The 19,285-nt window shown below is 53.3% G+C and overlaps 5 protein-coding genes across 5 annotated transcripts; 4 read left to right on the top strand and 1 right to left on the bottom strand.

Moving 5' to 3' along the window:
- Positions 1 to 3,819: 3,819 nt before the first annotated feature.
- Positions 3,820 to 7,082, top strand: J4E92_008554 (uncharacterized protein; the record flags this gene model as incomplete). The annotated part of the gene is made up of 4 exons (XM_051499905.1): positions 3,820 to 3,889; positions 3,989 to 4,043; positions 4,121 to 5,968; positions 6,026 to 7,082. 4 exons carry the CDS (start codon positions 3,820 to 3,822, stop codon positions 7,080 to 7,082), a joined length of 3,030 nt encoding a protein of 1,009 aa, XP_051349918.1.
- A 4,249-nt stretch (positions 7,083 to 11,331) lies between these two features.
- On the top strand, positions 11,332 to 12,233 carry J4E92_008555 (uncharacterized protein; the record flags this gene model as incomplete). Its single annotated transcript, XM_051499906.1, has 3 exons — positions 11,332 to 11,392; positions 11,443 to 11,919; positions 11,968 to 12,233. 3 exons carry the CDS (start codon positions 11,332 to 11,334, stop codon positions 12,231 to 12,233), a joined length of 804 nt encoding a protein of 267 aa, XP_051349919.1.
- A 1,736-nt stretch (positions 12,234 to 13,969) lies between these two features.
- On the top strand, positions 13,970 to 14,503 carry J4E92_008556 (uncharacterized protein; the record flags this gene model as incomplete). Its single annotated transcript, XM_051499907.1, has 1 exon — positions 13,970 to 14,503. The coding sequence occupies one exon, from the start codon at positions 13,970 to 13,972 to the stop codon at positions 14,501 to 14,503; it is 534 nt and encodes a 177-aa protein (XP_051349920.1).
- A 518-nt stretch (positions 14,504 to 15,021) lies between these two features.
- J4E92_008557 (uncharacterized protein) lies at positions 15,022 to 16,328 on the top strand (the record flags this gene model as incomplete). Its single annotated transcript, XM_051499908.1, has 2 exons — positions 15,022 to 16,032; positions 16,098 to 16,328. The coding sequence occupies 2 exons, from the start codon at positions 15,022 to 15,024 to the stop codon at positions 16,326 to 16,328; spliced, it is 1,242 nt and encodes a 413-aa protein (XP_051349921.1).
- A 66-nt stretch (positions 16,329 to 16,394) lies between these two features.
- Positions 16,395 to 19,101, bottom strand: J4E92_008558 (uncharacterized protein; the record flags this gene model as incomplete). Its single annotated transcript, XM_051499909.1, has 3 exons — positions 16,395 to 17,252; positions 17,303 to 18,937; positions 18,997 to 19,101. The coding sequence occupies 3 exons, from the start codon at positions 19,099 to 19,101 to the stop codon at positions 16,395 to 16,397; spliced, it is 2,598 nt and encodes an 865-aa protein (XP_051349922.1).
- Positions 19,102 to 19,285: the final 184 nt, after the last annotated feature.

Below are 19,285 nucleotides of genomic sequence, written 5' to 3' on the forward strand. Positions count from 1 at the left end.
CCCTGCATGATCGTCATCGATGATCAGTGCGAATGGTTTGCTGGAAATGCTGTCATCTTTTGTGTGAAACTGCCGCGGTGGTCGCGTTGCTCTTATCGTCAAGAGTCGCAAACGGTGAACGAGTGAGCAGTCTTCAGACGGGCTGTAGTAAGCACCGTGTGCCGGACGGGGAACCGGAACCTGAAAATACTACCCATCCACGTTGCTATAGTGTCTCAGTGTCTGACAGGCGCGCGATCTCTTCATAGCGGGATCTCTCGGCAGACAGCCCATCGCAGCTCCGCTCCCGCATTGCAGTTCCGTCCAATGGGCGATCACGGAGATTTCATGACGATCATGAGCTGTTCGTTCTCGTTCAAACTTCAAAGGTGTCGCATGCGAGTGCGAAACTCAATTGAGAAAGCTGACACGACCTAACAATGCTTTGATGCTATCAATTTCCGACAGGCGTCCAGCATCACTGTGAAGAGCTTTGCGCGGCCTTATCCATAACCTTTTCGCGGACCGCATCGTATGCTACCCTATCGCAGTCGCCCATGACTCGAACGTGAATTGTCCCGCTGGAATTCGAAGCCACGGTGGATCGAAAGCAGCGCTGTTAAAGCGTTCTTGATATGACGTTGCCGCACTGCACGGTGCGTCAGGTTCTGGCTGCTGGAGGACGAGCTGGCTGTCGGGGCGCCGCCCGCTCTCGGTGTTGCCGCTGGCGAACCTCCACACATCGTCAGAATACGGACAGACACTCAAGCCATCAAGCCACTCCAGCGTGCTTGACGTCTCAGCCTACGTCATTGTGGAGTTTCAGAGGCAGGTCTCACCTCAAGTGCCGCGATTCAACCGGCAACGAGCTCGAAGGTGACCGTAGGAGACTTTCGAATGAGTCTTTGGACGCGCTTGTATGGCGGGCTGCACGCAATTTGGTACAGTCCAGCCAGCCATAGACGCAGACTCCTCTTGGTACATCGTGCCAGGGAAACACGTTCGCCTCTGCATATGTTCACTGTTGCGGCCCAAAACAAGCCTCGTGTTCTTAATTGGGGTTGATTGAATCTTACCCACCGCGGTCCGCCATGCCCAGACTTCTGGTTGAGGGGATGGAGATAAGGCGGGTCGAACGCGTTCTAAGAAAGGAGTTTACAGTCTGCAATATGGCCAGGTGGATATTTCGCCTGCGTGCGTAGTAGTGAGGCAGCGGTTGACATGAAACAATAGTTTGGAAATGAGGTCGGCCGTGCGTAAAACATCAGTGGCGTTGGAGAACGCACGACGCGACTGCAAGAGCGTTAGAGGCCAAGCTTGTTTCAGTTATCGAGTGCCCTAGGTTTTGCGAATACCATTCTTAGCAATCGTTGTCACATTGGTCTGAGAGTCTGAGTCGTATCGCGAAATCGTCCGTCGTGGCTATTTTTGCTCGTGTCTTCACGAACCCGTCAGTGATGTGGCGTGGGACATGGCACCGAAGCGGAAGCGAATCGTAGGACCGACCTCGTTGGGCCGATCGTTTGGCTCGAGCACCCTGTTTCCGTCAAGATCGGCCTTAGGGCTGGCGTGGGGTTCCCGCATCTGGTAGGATGCTTTGAGAAGAAGCGATACCTGCTGGCTTCTAGTTGGAGGTCTCAGGCTGAGATGATGATCTTTGCCATTTGCAAAGTCGACTGCGGCTTTCAGGTAGCCTCTGTCGTGCTACGAGCGCATGTCTACATACATGGCGTGTCAGGCGTTGCGGAACGCTTCCAACACCGTCTGCATCATGGAAAAATGAGGTAACAGGCGTGTATATTACACCCTGAATGGATGGTGCAATCGCGACATTAGCCTCAGCGGCATACCGCAAGCTTCTGGGTACATACAGCCGGGTTCACCGACTGATTCGTGCGGTACACCGTGTACAGTGACCGCCCTCGAACTTTGGTAACCTCTGCGACCAAGGGAAAAAGCAGAAGTGAGAGCTGTCAGAGTAGACCGCAACTGATCGCCAAATAAAGCAATTCACTGTTGAATTGCAACAAACTTTTGACGGTGAGCAAGCAGCTTGTGGCTACAGGCGGGATACTGCATCCAGACGTGTCAAGCGCACCGCTTGGCCATCTAAAACCGCCCTGCGTTGACTAAACATGGAGCTGTAATAGAACCACTTTTGTGTTCCGGGGTCACGTGCAGTTTTGGTACGCGCGAGGCAACACGCTACTCGAACCTGCCATCCATGGATGGCGCCCGCGATAATCATAGCCCCGCCAGAGCCAGTGCCACATTCGGCTCACCGTTCGAAACAGTTGACGACCCACTGAAGTACGGGGACAGAGCAGGAGTATCCAAGTGAGCCGTGCAAGCGTCGAATCGAAGTGGGGTTCTCGGTTGGCGTAGTGAGCCACTGTCGCAGTGGCCTTGCAAAGCGCGAACCTTGCCGAAAATCGATATATTTTCGACGACATCAATCTGGGATGAGGGTACAGAGGACTTTTATCCTCCCTCGTTTAGTGGCCGCGGGACGAGAGAGAGCTTCGTGTTACGTTCCGAGACGGGTGGACAGACTCGAGAGATCTCCAGTGAGTCGGCACCTGTCAACCACGACTCAGCCGCGTGATGCTGACATACCTGAGTTGTTATCTCGTATGTCGCGCCCATCACTACCTGCGGGAGTAGGAAGACGCGAAAGGCTTCGTATAGCTCGCAACGAGAGCTGAGGTGGACTCACCGCTGCCAGCAATCTTAGTGGTTTCCTCGAAGGCGTCTATATAGAGACATTGGTGTATCTTACAGGCATGCCCAAGGCCCCCGCCGGTGCTGATTTGACGCATGTGCGGGCGCCGATCGTGGCAGTAATTTTGCCGTATTGCAGAATACATTACGGGTGTACGGGTGTCTTGCTGTTCTTTTCCCAGGGAGCCATGCGCCAGCTCGGTTCGCGGACTTGTGGCTGACGCGGGCTCGGCGCTCGTCCCCCGTCACTCTCAGCACGAACCTCCACCCTGCCCTCCACCAATCTAGTCCGCGGTGCAGATCTCCAAGATGCATCCCTGTTGTCGCTGAGTCTTATCATCAACGCCGTGCAGATGCCCCTGGTCGCTCGAACAAACATCGGGCTAACCGGGTCAGGCTCGACCCACCCAAGAGCCTGGCGCGCTGCATGTAACTGCGAGGCACTAGCTCATCCTCTCGTGCAGCAGGATCCCTCCTCAATTGATGAATTCATCGTCGCTCAGATGCATAATCAACACTCCCTGTTGGGAAAGCCCGCTAGTCAAACCCGCTCTTACATTTCCTACCTCTATACGCTTGAGAAATATCTCTCCCCACGCCAACGTTCTCCCCGTGATAATCTTCTATCTTTACCCATCTCTCGTCACCCACTCCAACGTGCTCAGCCTACTTGACAGCCGCTGTACCACGGGGCCTGATCTTGACCTCGTCCTTCTCAGACCACTGCTAGACGACTCGTTCTGCAGTCAGCGCCACAGCACTCTTAACACACGGCTTCCGTCTGACGTCCCAACGGAAAACGTCTAGCTGTCGACTTGACGTCTGCTATTTCTCTTAGCTCCAGACTGGTTTCCATGCCCGCCCCGTTTTAGAGCTCTCTCAGGACTACCGGACTTCGGACCCATTACTCCATCCTCGTCCCACTCGTTTGAGCCTCGCCAACCTCACTTTCGCCTCGATATCCCCGCCTTGGAGTTTATGGCATTGATCTCTTTCTGAACCTTGGTACACAATATCATCCTCAGACCCCTCCTACCACCCATCAGCCGGCCATCACCGTGTCGACCAACATATCAAGTCTACTTCCACCAGGATCACACGCTTAATTCCTCCTTCAACATGGTCTTTTGCACATACTGTGGACAGTCGTTCACCAGAGACGAGCATCTCGAACGACATATCTTGACTCGTATGTTGACCCCGCGTCTTTCGCTCTTTATATCTTCCTCACACCAGCTACCATCCAATCTTTCTTCTGGGATATCTGCTAATCACTGTGGATGAGCAGACACCAACGTCAAGCCTTTCAAATGCTTCACATGTCATATGAGCTTTGCTCGACGGTATGTGGCACCCTTCCTTGCTCTTTCTCATCCTGTGGCATCGACCGTTCGGAACAAAGTACTGACAGCCTCTTCAGAGATCTTTTGCAAAGACACTACACCGTACACGGCCGCAACCAGAACAACGAAGAGGGACTCCCCCCACAAGGCATAATACCAAAGTCCGCCGGCCGCACACCCATCGCCTGCAGTAATTGTGCCAAGACAAAGACCAAGTGTGACAAGAAGTTTCCGTGCACCAGGTGCGCTCAGAGGAATCTGAAATGCACATTGCGTCCTACAAGGCGGGCATCGAAAGGTGTCCAGCGGGTTGGCGGTCCTCCTGAGGCTGGGAGCGGGGACTCGAGCGAGAGTGGCAGCAACGCGGATAACCACAATACATCCGGCAATGTCTCTCCAAACCACGATAGCCAACCGAAACAAGCGATGTCGAAGTCCTCTCCTGCTCAGATCAACCAGACTGCCCATATTCCGGACAGCCAACCACCGTCGCAAAGACAATCGCAGTCGCCCTCGGCCCCTCATTCACGAAACCCTTCCATCTCACAACCGGTACAGCCACCGACACACATAAATCCCGAGGAGAAGTCGTTGCATCTTCATATGCCGATCTCCGATACGCCGCCCTTTTTCGACCAGTCCCCTTCCAACGGACTTGCTCAATCATCGTCGCTTCTTTCGCCACTCCCCACCCCGGTGAACGGCATGAATGGATTCGTCACCTCCACACCTATGTCAGGATATGACGACTTCGTCAGAACGGTACGGGACCAATCCGATAATGAGAGCCCTCAATTCATGATGGACCCTTGGAACGGCATGCCCATGGATACAACCTTTGATCCCATGCGGATAGACCCCGCGTTGATGATGAGCATGAGTATGGACATGAGCATGGGACCACCTCAGGATGGCATCCTTGGCATGATACCAGAAATGTCGCCTGCTCAAACATTTGGACAGCCTGTCCAGACACCTCGCATGGACGAGTCCTTTTCGGACCTGCAAATTGGTAGTTCGGCTTCGATGTTCTACCCCTCCAACAGGCACTCTTCGATAGCAGATGCCGGCATACCTGATCTTGGTGCCATCATCGCGGCTCAAGATGGCTGGACTGTTTTCCGTTGCACTCCTTCTATTGCTTCAAGCTCGTGTCCACGCACAGCGAGACTCAACCTCGAGCGGTTAGAGCTGAGCCTCAAGAATCACGAGGGCTGGGCTAACTGGTCCCCATCGTGGGATGAATCCGACTTTCAACAAGGCGGGCAAATCGCGGTATCGAAGTTGCAGGAAGCCACGCGAGACAAACTTCTCGCCATCACCCAAAGTTTCCTCCACAAGGCTTTGGACATCCACAAAGACGGAAGCAGCTCGTCCAGCAGTGGCGAGTCTCCAGGATCCACGGCCTCTCACTCCAACTTCGTTCTTCTTCCACCTGCTCGTGTCCTGGAGTACTTTCTCAAGTCATACGCCAACTCTTTCGAACGCTATTATCCCACCTCCGCCAGAGGTGTGCTCGATACGAATGAACTAATGCAAAACTACAACGACAAAGCGTCGAGCTTGCTCATTCTCATGATGATCGCGCAGGGCGCCATGACCATTCCATCCATAGAGGCCAGGTGGCTAACTGGTGGCTTCACCGAAGCCTGCCGGATATCGCTCTTCGACCTTATTGAGAAGAACATCATCATGGCTGGTGATCCTATCGTTCTGCGTGCAGCCCTCCTCTTCACTGTCCAGGCGGCGTGGAGTGGCGACAAATGGCAGATGGACATCGCTATGGGCCAGCGTGGCATGTATTTCTCCATGTTGCGACATTCCGGTATTCTCGATGTGCGACCGCCGGCAACGCCTCATATCAACGGAAATATTTCGACGGATGCGTTGTGGAAGGACTGGCTTCAGCAAGAAAGCCGCAGTCGGTAAGTGTTGAAAACTTCGGTACCGTCACGTGAACGCACTTACTAATATTGGCGCAGCCTCATCTACTCCTGGGTCATGGTAGACCAAGACTTATCGCTCTTCCACGATACCGCTCCACTGTTCTCAGTAACAGAGTTTGGCGCGCCGATGCCTGATTCGGATCGACTTTGGCAAGCGCAGACCGCCTCAGAGTGGTCTGAGATGTTCAACCAAGTCCATGAGTTCTCGAACGGGTACTCTTCAGTAGGCTCTGGGGCCAGACCACCCAGTCTCAGAGACCTGTTCCGTTACTTCCTAGATGACGAAATCGTCGTACAGGATGTACAGGAGATTCATCTGACACCTATGCACCTGCGTCTGCTCCTCCACCCCCTGCAGACTCTGGTCTGCCAGTATTGCCAGCTTCTCAGCTGCTTTTCCGATAGCGTCGCTTCACGATCGCGGAATCGCGCACTGACAGCAGCGTCGACCCGCGTGCGTCTCGAGGAGGTGCAGGCGTTGCTAGGGCGTTGGTTCGATTTGGCGCAACGGTACATGAAGTCCAACCCAGTGTGTCCGATGATGCAGGCGAACCTTGTCATGTTCCATCTTATCAGCTTGAACGCTGTGTCCAACTTTCCAGAGATAGAGCGCCTTGCGCGTCGAGAGGGTGTGGACGGCTCATACCAGCAGATGCTGTGGATGCACAAGAAGTGTCTGTCCGATGTGCAGGAGGCCATCACCCACGCCGGTCAGGTCCTTCGACTCATCCGTGAGATGCCAAGAGGTATCCGGCCGCCATGGTGGGCTGGCGCCGTCTACCGTGCGGGTTTGGTCTTCTGGACTGATTCGCTGGCACATGGCGAGTCCTTGAGTCCCAACCACCAAGGATCGTATCAGCCATCGAACTCCGCGTTCTCTGTGGATCGCCTTCCAGCTGACCATCCTACCATACTGAGGTACATGTCTCGTAGGGAGGGCATACCCACTCTGACCAAGCGCGACGGTGCACACGTCCCCTTGGATAACGGCTTCGCGATCCTGTCGCATTGTATCGACGTCCTTGATGAGGGTGTTGCCACCAGGTTCTCCGATGGCATTCGTAGTAAACTCGAGAAACTCGCGCGAGGATAACCTCCCACCTCCATCTCTTCTCTTCTCTCTGTCTTCCACCGTACCACCACGAGCTCATGATGTATTAGCGGGTGTTTAGGTGTTTCCCGTCTTATCGTTTCTTATCTCGTTCCATCTCTTTCGGGTGTTTTCCATCAGCATCGACATCTTAGGATGCTTGGGAAGGATATGCGCGAGGTTCCAAGCGTTGATTGGCGTTCAAGGGCATAGACACAGCATCGGCGTCGAGTGATGTCCGTCTCGGTCGCCGAGGTGCTTCGTGCCTGGAATGAGGTCATCAGAACCGACTGCAAGGCAGTCCATAATGTATAGTACATAGACATGATGATCAAATAGCACCAACCGACTTGGGAATAGCAAACCTATACACTTCAGCGGACTGTTGTTGACGATGAGTGTGAAGCGCTTCGAGCTGATCCTCGGCCAGCTGGTCGCAAGCAACGGTGGGTGTCTCCTCGACCAGCCTGCCAGTGAAAGTATACTGACCATCTTCATTCGCAGGAGGCTCTCAGCTTCGGATGAAATCTCTTCATGTCGTGATGGTGGATGCGGGGCTCTTCCGTGGCACGATGGTCGAAGGTGTCATGAGTGTATGCGTAACGGCTGATGTGCAACACATATGTCCCTTACCACCGTGTAGCCCCTCCGTCATCACTATCTGCGGGTTCTTGATTGCTTCGTTTTTCTCCTAACCCGCGCATGTGTTTCAAGCGTAAGCAGGGCATGGGTCGGATTGCGTAGATAATTGGTGTCTTCGAGATTGGAGGCTTGATGGCGGGGTCGGCTAAGAGTGCGAATGGTGTGTGTGTAAGGGCGGCACTACGGCGGCGGGGTTTCTTCGAACCGTGTGGGATGTAACAGAGTGTCCCTACGAGGATGTGGACTCGTCAGATGCGAACGATGCAAGGGTAGTAGAGGGGTTGAGTTCAAAGTGAACAATGGCCGAGGGAAGTGAAATGAGCCAGGATGGCATGTTTGGACTTCTGAAGTTGATTGGAGTAGTACTGTGTCTGCAATATGCTTCCAACAGTATTGGTAACACCGTGGAGAATGCAAGCATGTGTATTGAGGCACGTACCTCAACCTCTCCCACATAGTCCCCTCGCCTCTCCTCTTTCCGCGGACGTTATGCAAGGACTTCGTCGCACTATGATGGTGCCGCTTTATCCAGATCGTACTATGTCTCATTCACCCCCAGTAACCGTGCTGATGCATCGAAACCCGTCATCGCTTCCGAACAAACGGCAACGCAGTCTTACGATCGCCGCCTTATTTGGACTTCTCCAGCCCTCAATGTGGCCGGAGAATGGAGACCACTACCCGATGGAGTTACTAACCAGATTCCTTCTGGCCGTTAAGTCGAAGGATGGGTATATGCAGTATGCTTCCGTATCACAGTGACAGAAAGCCGGTACCAAGACGTCTTCCTGCAGGCTCATTGCTTGACAAGCTTACGCGTTCAGCGTGGCTACTTGCGTATGGAGGTAGCATATGCAGCCCTAATCAAGATGACTGGCTGTTCGAGCACACAGGAGCGGCTAGAATCCTTCGGTTCCAAGCGGCCATTGTTACACATCACAATAATCTACGACATGAAGGACCACTTTCCAACATTGAAGTACCCAGAGCAGTGGCTCTTGCTCTAATCCGCATGGCTGATACGAAGATCGTGCCAAGCCTACGGATGCCCGCACGACAGCCGTAGCTGTCAGGATGTAGCTGGCCCGTGCCATCGGGCTTTGATGTATATCACTCACCAGAGGGTGGTGAACATGCGAGTGACCCCTCGTGAGTTCCATCCAACGGTCGGTATGTCGGAGATTTTCGTCGCCGTTGCGGCTTTCACCCTATCAAGAGGTGGAGATGGATGTGGTGGTCTGGACGCGCTATCCTGACCAAAGACACGCCCAGTGCCGATCAATGCACTTCCGTATGCCAGCCGAGCTTGAGTTAAGCATCGGGGACTTACCGGGTAGTATCCGAACGGTTTGTGTCAGCGGAGGCTTCGTTGTGTCACTACTGCTGTACAAGTACCTCCATATATGTCTATCATCCATATCGTGCATCACTAGATGTTTTCGGTTAGTTGCAACATTGTTGTATTAGTAGGCACAAAAATGAGCATCGTTAGAAGACATATAAAAGCGAATGCGAGGTTCGATAATGGAAACCATGGCTGTCCCGTGAAAGAATGCATTAGCATAGGGCGATCTGGCAGAAGGTCGCGTGAAGCGCCCAACAACAGCCCCTTTCACCGCTATGTGTTTGACGGGAAACGGAATGAGGGGGAAATGAATCGATTCAGGTATAGCTCTGACAACTCCACAAAAGAGCTCCTTGAGACGACTACACCACCCCGTACTGAGACCGGGAAGGTATGTGATTCGTGCGGTATTGATAGTTTCAATATCTCTGAGCAATCAGGGTGCAAGTCTTCTAGTTGGTGAGTAGGTAGCTCCCACGATTGCATAGCCCTTGACGGATGATGCATTTCTGACATAGGGTTATCCGCTACGCTCTGCCACGCTGATGCCATGACGCGAAAGCATCCACCCTGGGCGTCTATACGCGTGGCCTTCCCAACAAGAGAACTCTTCTAAGCCCCTTGCATCCCCAGTCGTCTTCTAGAGAGTGACATTCCACCTCGTGTGGCTTTATCGGGTCACCCCTGCGGCTAGTACTGCGAGAACAGAAGCGCCACACGAAGAGCATCCGAAATATTCGTCAGCGCTGGATGTATAGGCACCGCGATCGGATACTATCGCTTGAAAGCAAGCCGTTCTGGGGACGAAAGGGCCGATGCGTGGTGGTGGAGACGCATTGGTTTGCAACTTTGGGTCAACGGACGCCGTCGATAAGACACAACATGGCCGGTGAAGACGACTCCCTGTTTCCAGAACAGGGGATTCAGAGGATTGAAAACCTCGCACGTAGACGCGCAGCTATTTTGTGCTCTTGGTACAGGTATGTAATCTGGATAAAGACTGGCATGCATCGTCGGTGTACGTGCTCGGTTATGGTCGCTCGTATATGGACTCTTTATTAATCTGTGCGCAGGTCCCTTATCTTCAACAGCTCGTACTCGAGATGAGAACGCTCACAGCTCGTTGCCCACCGTTTGGAACACTCCATCTATCCCGACGGTACAGCAGTTGGAAGATGAAGTGAAGTGAAAAACGCACGGATGTTTTGTCGACGGATCCCCGCTGTGGAAGCCGGCAGCACCCATTTCTGATTGCGACACCTAGCCACGCTTGGCCGACTTGTAACACACTTCCATTTACCGGGTCGAGTCCGGACTCTACGGCACTCAGGGAGTCATGATGACCGTTGGTGTATGGGGAGCCATTGAGGTTCCAGTACACGGGTGTGCTGAGAAGCGTCGGAGTCCTGCCGAACCCTGAGCGAGTTCAGGCTAAACCGTTCCAAGGGGTCCGAAGTTTGTCCCAGAACGTCACATGACCGTGTCGGATCTTCAGAACCCTACGGCCCTGGGCTTACCCACGACGGACCGAGTCGTCGCAGCGACGTTCGAATCTGTTCGCGTCACATCACGAAGCAACGAGCTCCCAGCAAAGACTCTCGGCTGATGGTGGACATGCGAGGATGCGAAAATAGATGTTTCGATGCCGCCGGTGTCGCATCAGCCTCGCGATTCGTTGTCACTGTCAAACGCGAGTCTTCGCAGCGTCATACCTGGTGCTTCACCAGCAGAACTCAATGAGATGCCAGCATTACTCGCGGTGGACAAAAAAAGATGTTTCGATCTCGTGAAACGGGTGCGTGCTGCACGAGAGGCGCTGGAAGTTTGGTGTTGCTCGGTCGGCCCTCGCAGCTCGTGGGAATTGTCCAATCGCAAGCGCTCCTGCCCCCTTCGGCCCCTCTGTCCGACGGTCTGTCCCTGAGGCTCAGGCTCTCCTACGGGGACAGGGACCACGCTACGGGACAGATGCGGCGCAGGTACACAGTTTCAGCCCTAGGACTCACGACTCCTGGGGGCGATGCTGAGTGCCGAACCGGACGCTTCGAGTTGGGGGAGTGGTATGGATGTTGGGATACCGGTGGTGGAGCAGATGGAAAAGAGCTACTCACTGAACGCGGTCTCCGCTGGCGTTCCGAATAGCGAAAGGGTATATATGTACTCGTCTTGACCGTGGAAGGGAATTATCATCATCACAACCACTCTCATCACTACTACAAACACCTTCACACTCCTCAACTCAAAATCTCAACACATCAACACATCAAAATGGCATCAATTGAGCAGACATGGAGCCTTGCTGGCAAGGTCGCCGTTGTTACCGGCTCAGGTAAGCTTCATCATACCCAAGCTTCACCTCCCATACTAACAAACATGTAGGCCGTGGTATCGGAAAGGCGATGGCTATTGAGCTCGCCAAGCGTGGCGCAAAGGTCGCCGTCAACTACGCCAACGCCGTCGAGGGTGCTGAGGCAGTCGTCAAGGAGATCAAGGCACTCGGCAATGGCTCAGACGCCGCTGCCTTCAAGGCCAACGTTGGCAACGTCGAGGAGTCTGAGAAGCTGATGGACGATGTTGTTGCCCACTTCGGCAAGCTCGACATCTGCTGCTCCAACTCCGGTGTTGTCTCTTTCGGTCACTTCAAGGACGTCACACCCGAGGAGTTCGACCGTGTCTTCACCATCAACACCCGTGGCCAGTTCTTCGTCGCTAAGGCGGCTTACAAGAGGATGGAGATGGGTGGTCGCATCATCCTTATGGGATCCATCACCGGTCAGGCTAAGGGCGTACCCAAGCACGCTGTCTACTCCGGCTCAAAGGGAGCCATTGAGACATTCACTAGGTGCATGGCTATCGGTAAGTCACATCATGCTCACTTCCACTTCATCTACTGACCCAACCTAGATGCCGGCGAGAAGAGGATCACCGTCAACTGTGTTGCACCCGGTGGCATCAAGACCGACATGTACCACGCCGTCTGCCGCGAGTACATTCCCGATGGTGACAAGCTCAGCGACGACCAAGTCGACGAGTACGCCTGCACATGGTCCCCTCACAACCGTGTTGGTCAGCCAGTAGACATTGCCCGCGTTGTCTGCTTCCTTGCTTCTCAAGACGGTGACTGGGTCAACGGAAAGGTCATTGGCATTGACGGCGCTGCTTGCATGTAAGCGTGTTGTCTTTGATAGAGCATGTTTTCTTTGGATGTTTTCCGCAGTCACGAGCTAGCATGTATTGGCGTTCTTCTTGAAAGAAGAAAATAATGAAATTTTACACCACCTCCATTCTCGCTTGAGTCTTTCGTTACTACTGCGATGCAGGATCTGGCAAAGCAATTCTCTCTGTGCACACCACTACAGTGTTGTGGTGGTGTGGAACCTCGCAGCGCGGCTTTTCTGCTTTTTCGGTCTAGGTCGCCTCAAGGATGTATTAACAAGACTCTTGACCGCCAGATCTCCTACTTCACCGCTGTCTTCATATCCTTTTTCGCGCCCGAGGAAAGATATACCACCATTCACCACCGTGTTGACGAAACATGCCCCGCCTTCACGAGTTCGACTAAGACTTCACCGTGTTTCTTGACGGCAGCTCGCTAGCGGCCTCCACAGATCATCCATTGGGACAGGATCAGCGCATCTACTAGGCATTCGCTCTAGCATCCTAAAAGTGCCTTACGCGAGTTCGGGACAGGACCGATGACTAAGAAACAAAAGATTGAAGCTATGCAGATACATCAGTACTGATGGTGGTATTCTTGGTATGAGCCTTGTGCACGGACGTTACCCAGGTAGGCAAAGCCAGATCGCTCCCAGAAGGTCCACCTTCGCGTGCGCGCCGCGTGGCCGATTCCACCACGACCCGGACTTCCGTCGTAACATCACCAGCCCCGAACCTTGGGGCATCGCGTAATACGCGCTGGAAATGATAACGCGCAAGCGACACTGTTTCAGGTCCTGGAATGAGGTCTTGAGCGGCGAAGAGGCGTCTCGGCATGTACCTACTTGGTTCTCGAAAGGGCAGCCCCTCCCAGATCTATAAGCGCTCACTTAGAACCGAAAATAGCCAACAATTACAAACAAGACCAAGACCATCTAGCGGACGGGAGGAATGTCATACTGTGGCACAGTACTCAGCTGTTGGACCTGTGTGGTGTTTCCATCGTCCATTCCTGCTAGGCGTCGACACGTGGGTCACCATCGCAAAGGCGCATGCGGAACACGTTCAATGAGCATCAACCAACACTACGAGCTGCAGCGAATGTTGTGATTACGCCCGGAATACCCTCTACAGTGGACTTAGTCGAGACCTAGTAGTAAAATGCTGACGATTGCGCTGTTCGTTGTTTCTCGTGGTGGGGCTAAGCCACGCCCTGGGTCAGCTATTTCAGCCGCAGTGGCAGGGCTGCTGGACGCTTATTGGAGCTGTGTTTAGCAAACGCTGGAACGTTTTCTATCCGAGATGGCTTTTGCGAGTTGTGACCTGTCTATCTTAGGCATCCTGTCATACTATTCTCCGCATTCTGGTCGTGTGAAGGGCCTGATGCGACGCTGCACTGACGAAGGATACATCTTACCATCAAACGGCAATTTCACCAACCGAGGGCTATGTGTAGAACATCAGCAACCTTTGATTTGTGAGCACTCTCGCCAGACGAGTATATATCTAGAGAATATCTTGTCTGTCAAGTTCATTTTCATCTTCAATACATCACCTTCTTCACAGCATCTTCATCACTACATCTGCATCACATCTTCCACATCAAACTACTCTCTTCACAGCATCCACAGTCCTATTATCGTCGATAGCACTTCATAGCTCGTCTCTGCTTCCTAGTCATCATCGCTTTAGTCGCTTCCTTGTCAGATCACCACTCCTACGACATCAACAGATAAACTCATCAGACAACATGGTTGCCTTCACATCTCTCGCCTTGACAGCCGCCGCCCTCGTTGGCCTCACCGTCGCCGTGCCAGCACAGCCAGTCCGGCCTACCGGAGTAGTCCACCGCGTCTTCGCTGGCTCCACCACCGCCAACGGCGGCCTACATTTCGAGCCCGAGAACGTAGTCGCAGAACCGGGAGATCTCATGGAGTTCCATTTCCTCCCCAAGGCGCACACTTTCGTGCAGTCCTCGTTCGACAAGCCATGCGAGCCTCTCGGCGGCGACAACTCCATCTTCTCTGGCTTCAACTTCAACACCACCGCGGGTGAAGCGCCCAACGTCTTCACTTTTACGGTGCAGGACACGAACCCCATCTGGTACTACTGCTCTCAGACAAACGGCAATCACTGCCAGAAAGGCATGAGCGGTGTTATCAACCAGAACTTCAACTCCGACAAGACGCTTGCAAAGTACAAAGAGAATGCAGTCAACACCGTCACCAAACAACCTTCTGTTGACCCGCTTGCTTCTCAGGGTGGCTCGATTGTGCCTTTGTGAGCACTTGGTGGAACCCGCTGCACGTGGCATGGGCGGCATGGCGATTGCATTTCATGCTAAAGACGGTCTCTTTCTGCACGGTTGATGTTTTCGCATTACATACTTGACTTACTTTTCTGCATGGCATTGGTGTTCTGGTTTCAGTCTTTTATACTTGCCCTACGCATTCCACACTACTACAGTAATGATATTTCTATCGCATTACAATTCATTACTCCTCCGTGTCGGATCAATGACCGTGCATTCTTACAGAACCTTTTACCTAGGCATGACGTCTGAGACCAAAAGTTTGCTGGGAATGAATGTTGCTTCAGATTGTCCCTGTCAATTCTTTAACGTTCTTTCTGTGTTGCACATCTGCAACATAGACAAACAATTGCTTTGCAGCTGATCTTCAGGACTCATTACCTCATTGAGTCGGTGTCATCTTTTCAGTTATGATACGATAACCAAAACAAGTGTCTACTTATCCGCAATCCCCCCCGGAGTCTTCTCGATACATCACTTGAAGTCCCATCATGGCACGAACCCGAGTCTGCAAAGCGCGTTCTAGACCTCCCTCTCGCAGCACCATCACCAGAGTGACTTCGGGACATGGATCTACAGTGGAGTCACTCCGTGCATCGACAGTATCCGTCGAAGATAACAAGGATAAGAGAAGTTACTTGCGCGGCATCGACGGAGAAGACAGCACCGTCAAGATCAAGCAAGAAGACAAAGACGAAGATGTGACAGCAGTAAACGAGACAAGAAAATCGCCAAAGAGACGAGCTCAAGAAACGAAGGCAAAAGCTCCGGTGGCGAAGAAACACAAATCCTCCCCGCCTGCTGTCGCCGCTCGTCTCACGCGCTCCAAGACTTTGCCGCACAGGAGAGAAGCGAGTAGTACCCGGTCTGATAGTGAGTCAGAGAGTGATATCGAGACCGACGCACGCACCAAGACGCGCTCCATCAACTCGCCTCTTCACCTACTACGCCCATACATGGCCTTCCAACTCTCCATCTCCGGTCTTTCGGGCAAAGCATACAACGCCGCACAAGCATCGATGAAGTCCGTCCTCGACGTCGCAGAGAACTTTGAGAAGCAGTGTGGTGGAACGCTTGCAAGGGCACACGACAGCCTCAGCAGTAGCAACAGTGAGGATTCCGAGAAGCGAGAGTCACCAAACAGACAAAAGCGGGGAGAAGAAAGACAAACATACAAAGTCGCGAAGCTTGGAGCAAAGAGAGACGACGACGTGTTACCGAGAAAACAGCAGGAACTGAATGAACAGACGAGGAAGAGACTCGCGCAAGAGCGAAAGGGAAGAGGAAGGACAAGACGAGATCTGAGCGACGATGAAGACTCATCCGCCCCTTCCTCTTCGCCTTCACCTTCCACCACGACCTCCGAAATGGCAACAGAAATAGCCAGTGACACCGAGGACGAAGCCAAATACCCGCCAATCAAGCAGCTTTCCGTGTCGAGTACGACCTCGATCTACGACTCGCTCCGCGCATCGACGACGGATTCTGGCGAACCTAGCTCGGTAAGTTCTTGCTTTGATTTGACTGTTGCCATGACAGTAATGATGATGCTGATCAATTATAGTAGGAAGGCGAAGAAAGCGATGTGATTGAACGCCGCGAGAAGAACGCATTGCGACGGCAGAAAGCAAGGCAGAAGAAGCGGAATGCGTGGAAGAGGGAAGAGCTAGAGTCGGAGAGCGATGCAGAAACGGAAGTGGATATTGTTGAGAAGATGGAAGAAGAGAAGATGCCCGTGTTTACGGAAAGTGACTGTGGGAGGGAAGTCACAGTAGATTTCTGTCCGATAGCATGGTGATGGTGCTTCGACCATAGACCAGCATGATAAATATTTTCATATTTTTATCCGGCTTACAGGGAGCTATCACATCTTGATCCTCAGACCCGTGTTTCCTGTCCTTTCTGTGCCTGATCTCCCGCTGGTGGCACCCATACTGTCTGCATCGCTATCATCATCTTGATAATCATCTTGTTCATCATCCATGCTGCCCAGTCCTAGCGTGCCGACTTTGAACGTGTTGACGCACCACTCACTAAACACGTCCGGATCCCAGACTCCATCTTCCCTTCCCTTACCCTTCGTGCTTCTGCTCGCCCCGTTTTGGTTGGAAAGAGATGGCGAGTATGACGAGTCGTACCAGTCTTCGTATGCTTGGGTGACAGATTCCATGACAGCAGCTACAAGCATCTCGCGTGTACGAGCGTCGGTGATGTATTCTTCCAGCTTCGATCTCAGGAACGGCGTCTCATGCTCAATGTTCTGCCGGATCTTGCTCGTGCGCGCAGGAGCTTCACTCACAGGCACCTTTTTGTTGCCCTTGGTATCGATCGGTGCCGTCATTCTGGCGACGAATTGACCAGTAAAGTCATTAATCGCTTGGCGCAGGCGTGCATCCACTTCAGCTTTGGCATCCAACATGTTCTCTACGACCTTGGGTATCAAAAGACCAACGAGATTACGCGGGTTGAAGAGGCCGCCCCGAGCACGCAGCTCCCAGAAAGTATTCGTGAGGCTTGCGAAATTGTACTGGACTTCAGTCTCAGGCGTGACGAACTCAATGTCGAAAGCTACGATTTGTTGTTTGAGGAGAAGGAGGTGCGAGACGAGGAAGAGGGCGGCATCGGTGGGTGAGGCGGATTTAGCAAGCAGCGTGCTAGCTTGCGCGAGAGAAAGCGTGGTGCTGTGGACGATGTGATGAGCCAGATCATCGAATACAGAAGACTAGGAGCACGTTAGCATGATGAAGGGTATGCGAGCGTTCAAGGACTCACATGAACGAGCCTGTAGATCTTGCTGAGCAACCAAATCGCTTTGCGCAATGTAGGGTACCAGTCTTTGAAGGCCGCTTCGGTATTGAAGTTCCACCGGGCATCTGGGTCGTCGTCTTCGACTATTGTGGGCGTCTTTGGCATCAAAGGGGTGGGCGGGACCTCGGACTTGGGCTGCTTCTTGCCAGACAGAACGGGTTGGTTCGACTTTGTCCCAGAAGTGGCGTGCTTCTTGTTCTTTGCTGGATAATCGAGATCTTCTGGTTTAGGCTTGTATCTCTCAATGTCGTCTCGCAGGATCGCAAGCGATAGGAAAACCAATCTGTTTTGTGCATCTTGCAGGGCGGGATGTACAATGACAGAAAAGTCCAGCTTGTTCGCCTCAACCGGCGACTCCTCCTCTTCTTCCTCCATGTATCGTGTCTGTATCAGCGTGCAGAGTTCGCATAGCTTGAGTATCTGTGTCTCGTGGATGGTGCGCGGTCGCAGGTAGTCGTATAGAGGCTCGCATACAGCTTCGAGGAAGTCGTACAATCCGCCGTCGCCCTCAAACCACTCTCGCCATAAGTCGCACTCGTCGAAACATATGCCACGTATGTAGCTTATGCTGCTCCGCGCAAAGGCTACGAGATCCGTCGATGTGCTTGGAGCTTGTGCGATCTCGCCAATCTTCTTCGTAACGATGGGGAGTATGAGTCGGCCACGAGTGGCTGAGTAACTCTGGTACAGCTCGTTCATCAGACTTTGGTATTCGGCTTCTCCGCCCGGCGCTGCTCCAGCCGGCAGTACTGCCCGCTTTTGTATCTCGATGCCTATACTCTTCAGCTCCGGCGCGCCGACGCGGAATTTGGCATACAACAGCGCAGACATGGTGGTGTCGTTCAGTTGTCTATCCGCTATCCGCTTCGACACATCGGCTGCGATTTCTCGAAGCGCTTCGGTGAAGTGGACGCGGATGAGGGTGAGAGCACGGGTAAGGAGCAGTCGGTATCTGGATCGGTACGTTTCGGCTTCGCGATGCTTGGAATGCGCCTGCATGTATTCGAGGCAGCTGTCCAGGTTGGCCAGCATCTCGACGAATTCTTTACCCCGCACAATCTTGCCTGCTCCCGGAGCATTGAGCCGTTTCGTGGTAGGTTCGAGGTAGAGGTAGTATCGCAGATTCTGCTCCATATCGTCTGCGAGCTTGGTGATGCGCTTCTGGTCGTCGATGAGGCCTTCGCATTGTGTACGGAAGGCGTTTGTTTGGGCTTCGACGATCTTGAAGGATTCGGAGAGGGAGGAGAGAACATCGAGGGTCGATGTTGTGTCGGAGATGATGTTCTCGAGGTGGTTTCGCGTTATGTGTAGTTGGTTCTGGTAGAGCCTGTACTCCTCGTGGCTGGCCTCGAGTAGCTCATCGCTGACACCGCCGTACCAGTCGGCAAACTCCAGCTCGGTGCTGATGTCTTCACGTGACTTCTTCTTCTCGAGGGCCCTTTCCTTCTTCAGATGTGCGCGCACGACGGTGTAGAAGTCGCTGTACGACTTGGCGCGTCTGGCCACGGTGGCCGGTGGAGGGCCATTGAGCTTGCCGGGTCGATCTTCTTCTGCTGTTTCCGCGATGGCCTCTGCGCGCTCGAAGTCAGCCTGACTCTCCTGCAAGTACAATCATCAGAAGTGCTCAGACGTACCCAGGCAGCGGATGGTGGGCTTACGTTCTCCTGTTTAAGCAGGCTCTCTCTGCGGCGGTGCTTGCCCTTCTCCTGGGGCTTGGCGGTGCGCGGCACAAAGGCAGTGTACCACGAGTCTGCTTCGTACATTCTGGCGCAGTTCGGGGGTTGGTGGGTTTGTTGTGTGTAGACAGCAAACACGACGCAGCTTCCACATGTCGGAGCTCGGTGATGCTCGTGGGGGTCCAGCGTGTAGTGCTAGGCCCAGTTCGCGCTAGACTCATCTGTCAGTGTGGAGCAAGTCTAGAGCGTCATTGATCACGCAGCTACGATC

Source organism: Alternaria infectoria, assembly GCF_024043175.1.
Source record: "Alternaria infectoria strain BMP 0036 chromosome Unknown scaffold_17, whole genome shotgun sequence".
Lineage (NCBI taxonomy): Eukaryota > Fungi > Ascomycota > Dothideomycetes > Pleosporales > Pleosporaceae > Alternaria > Alternaria infectoria.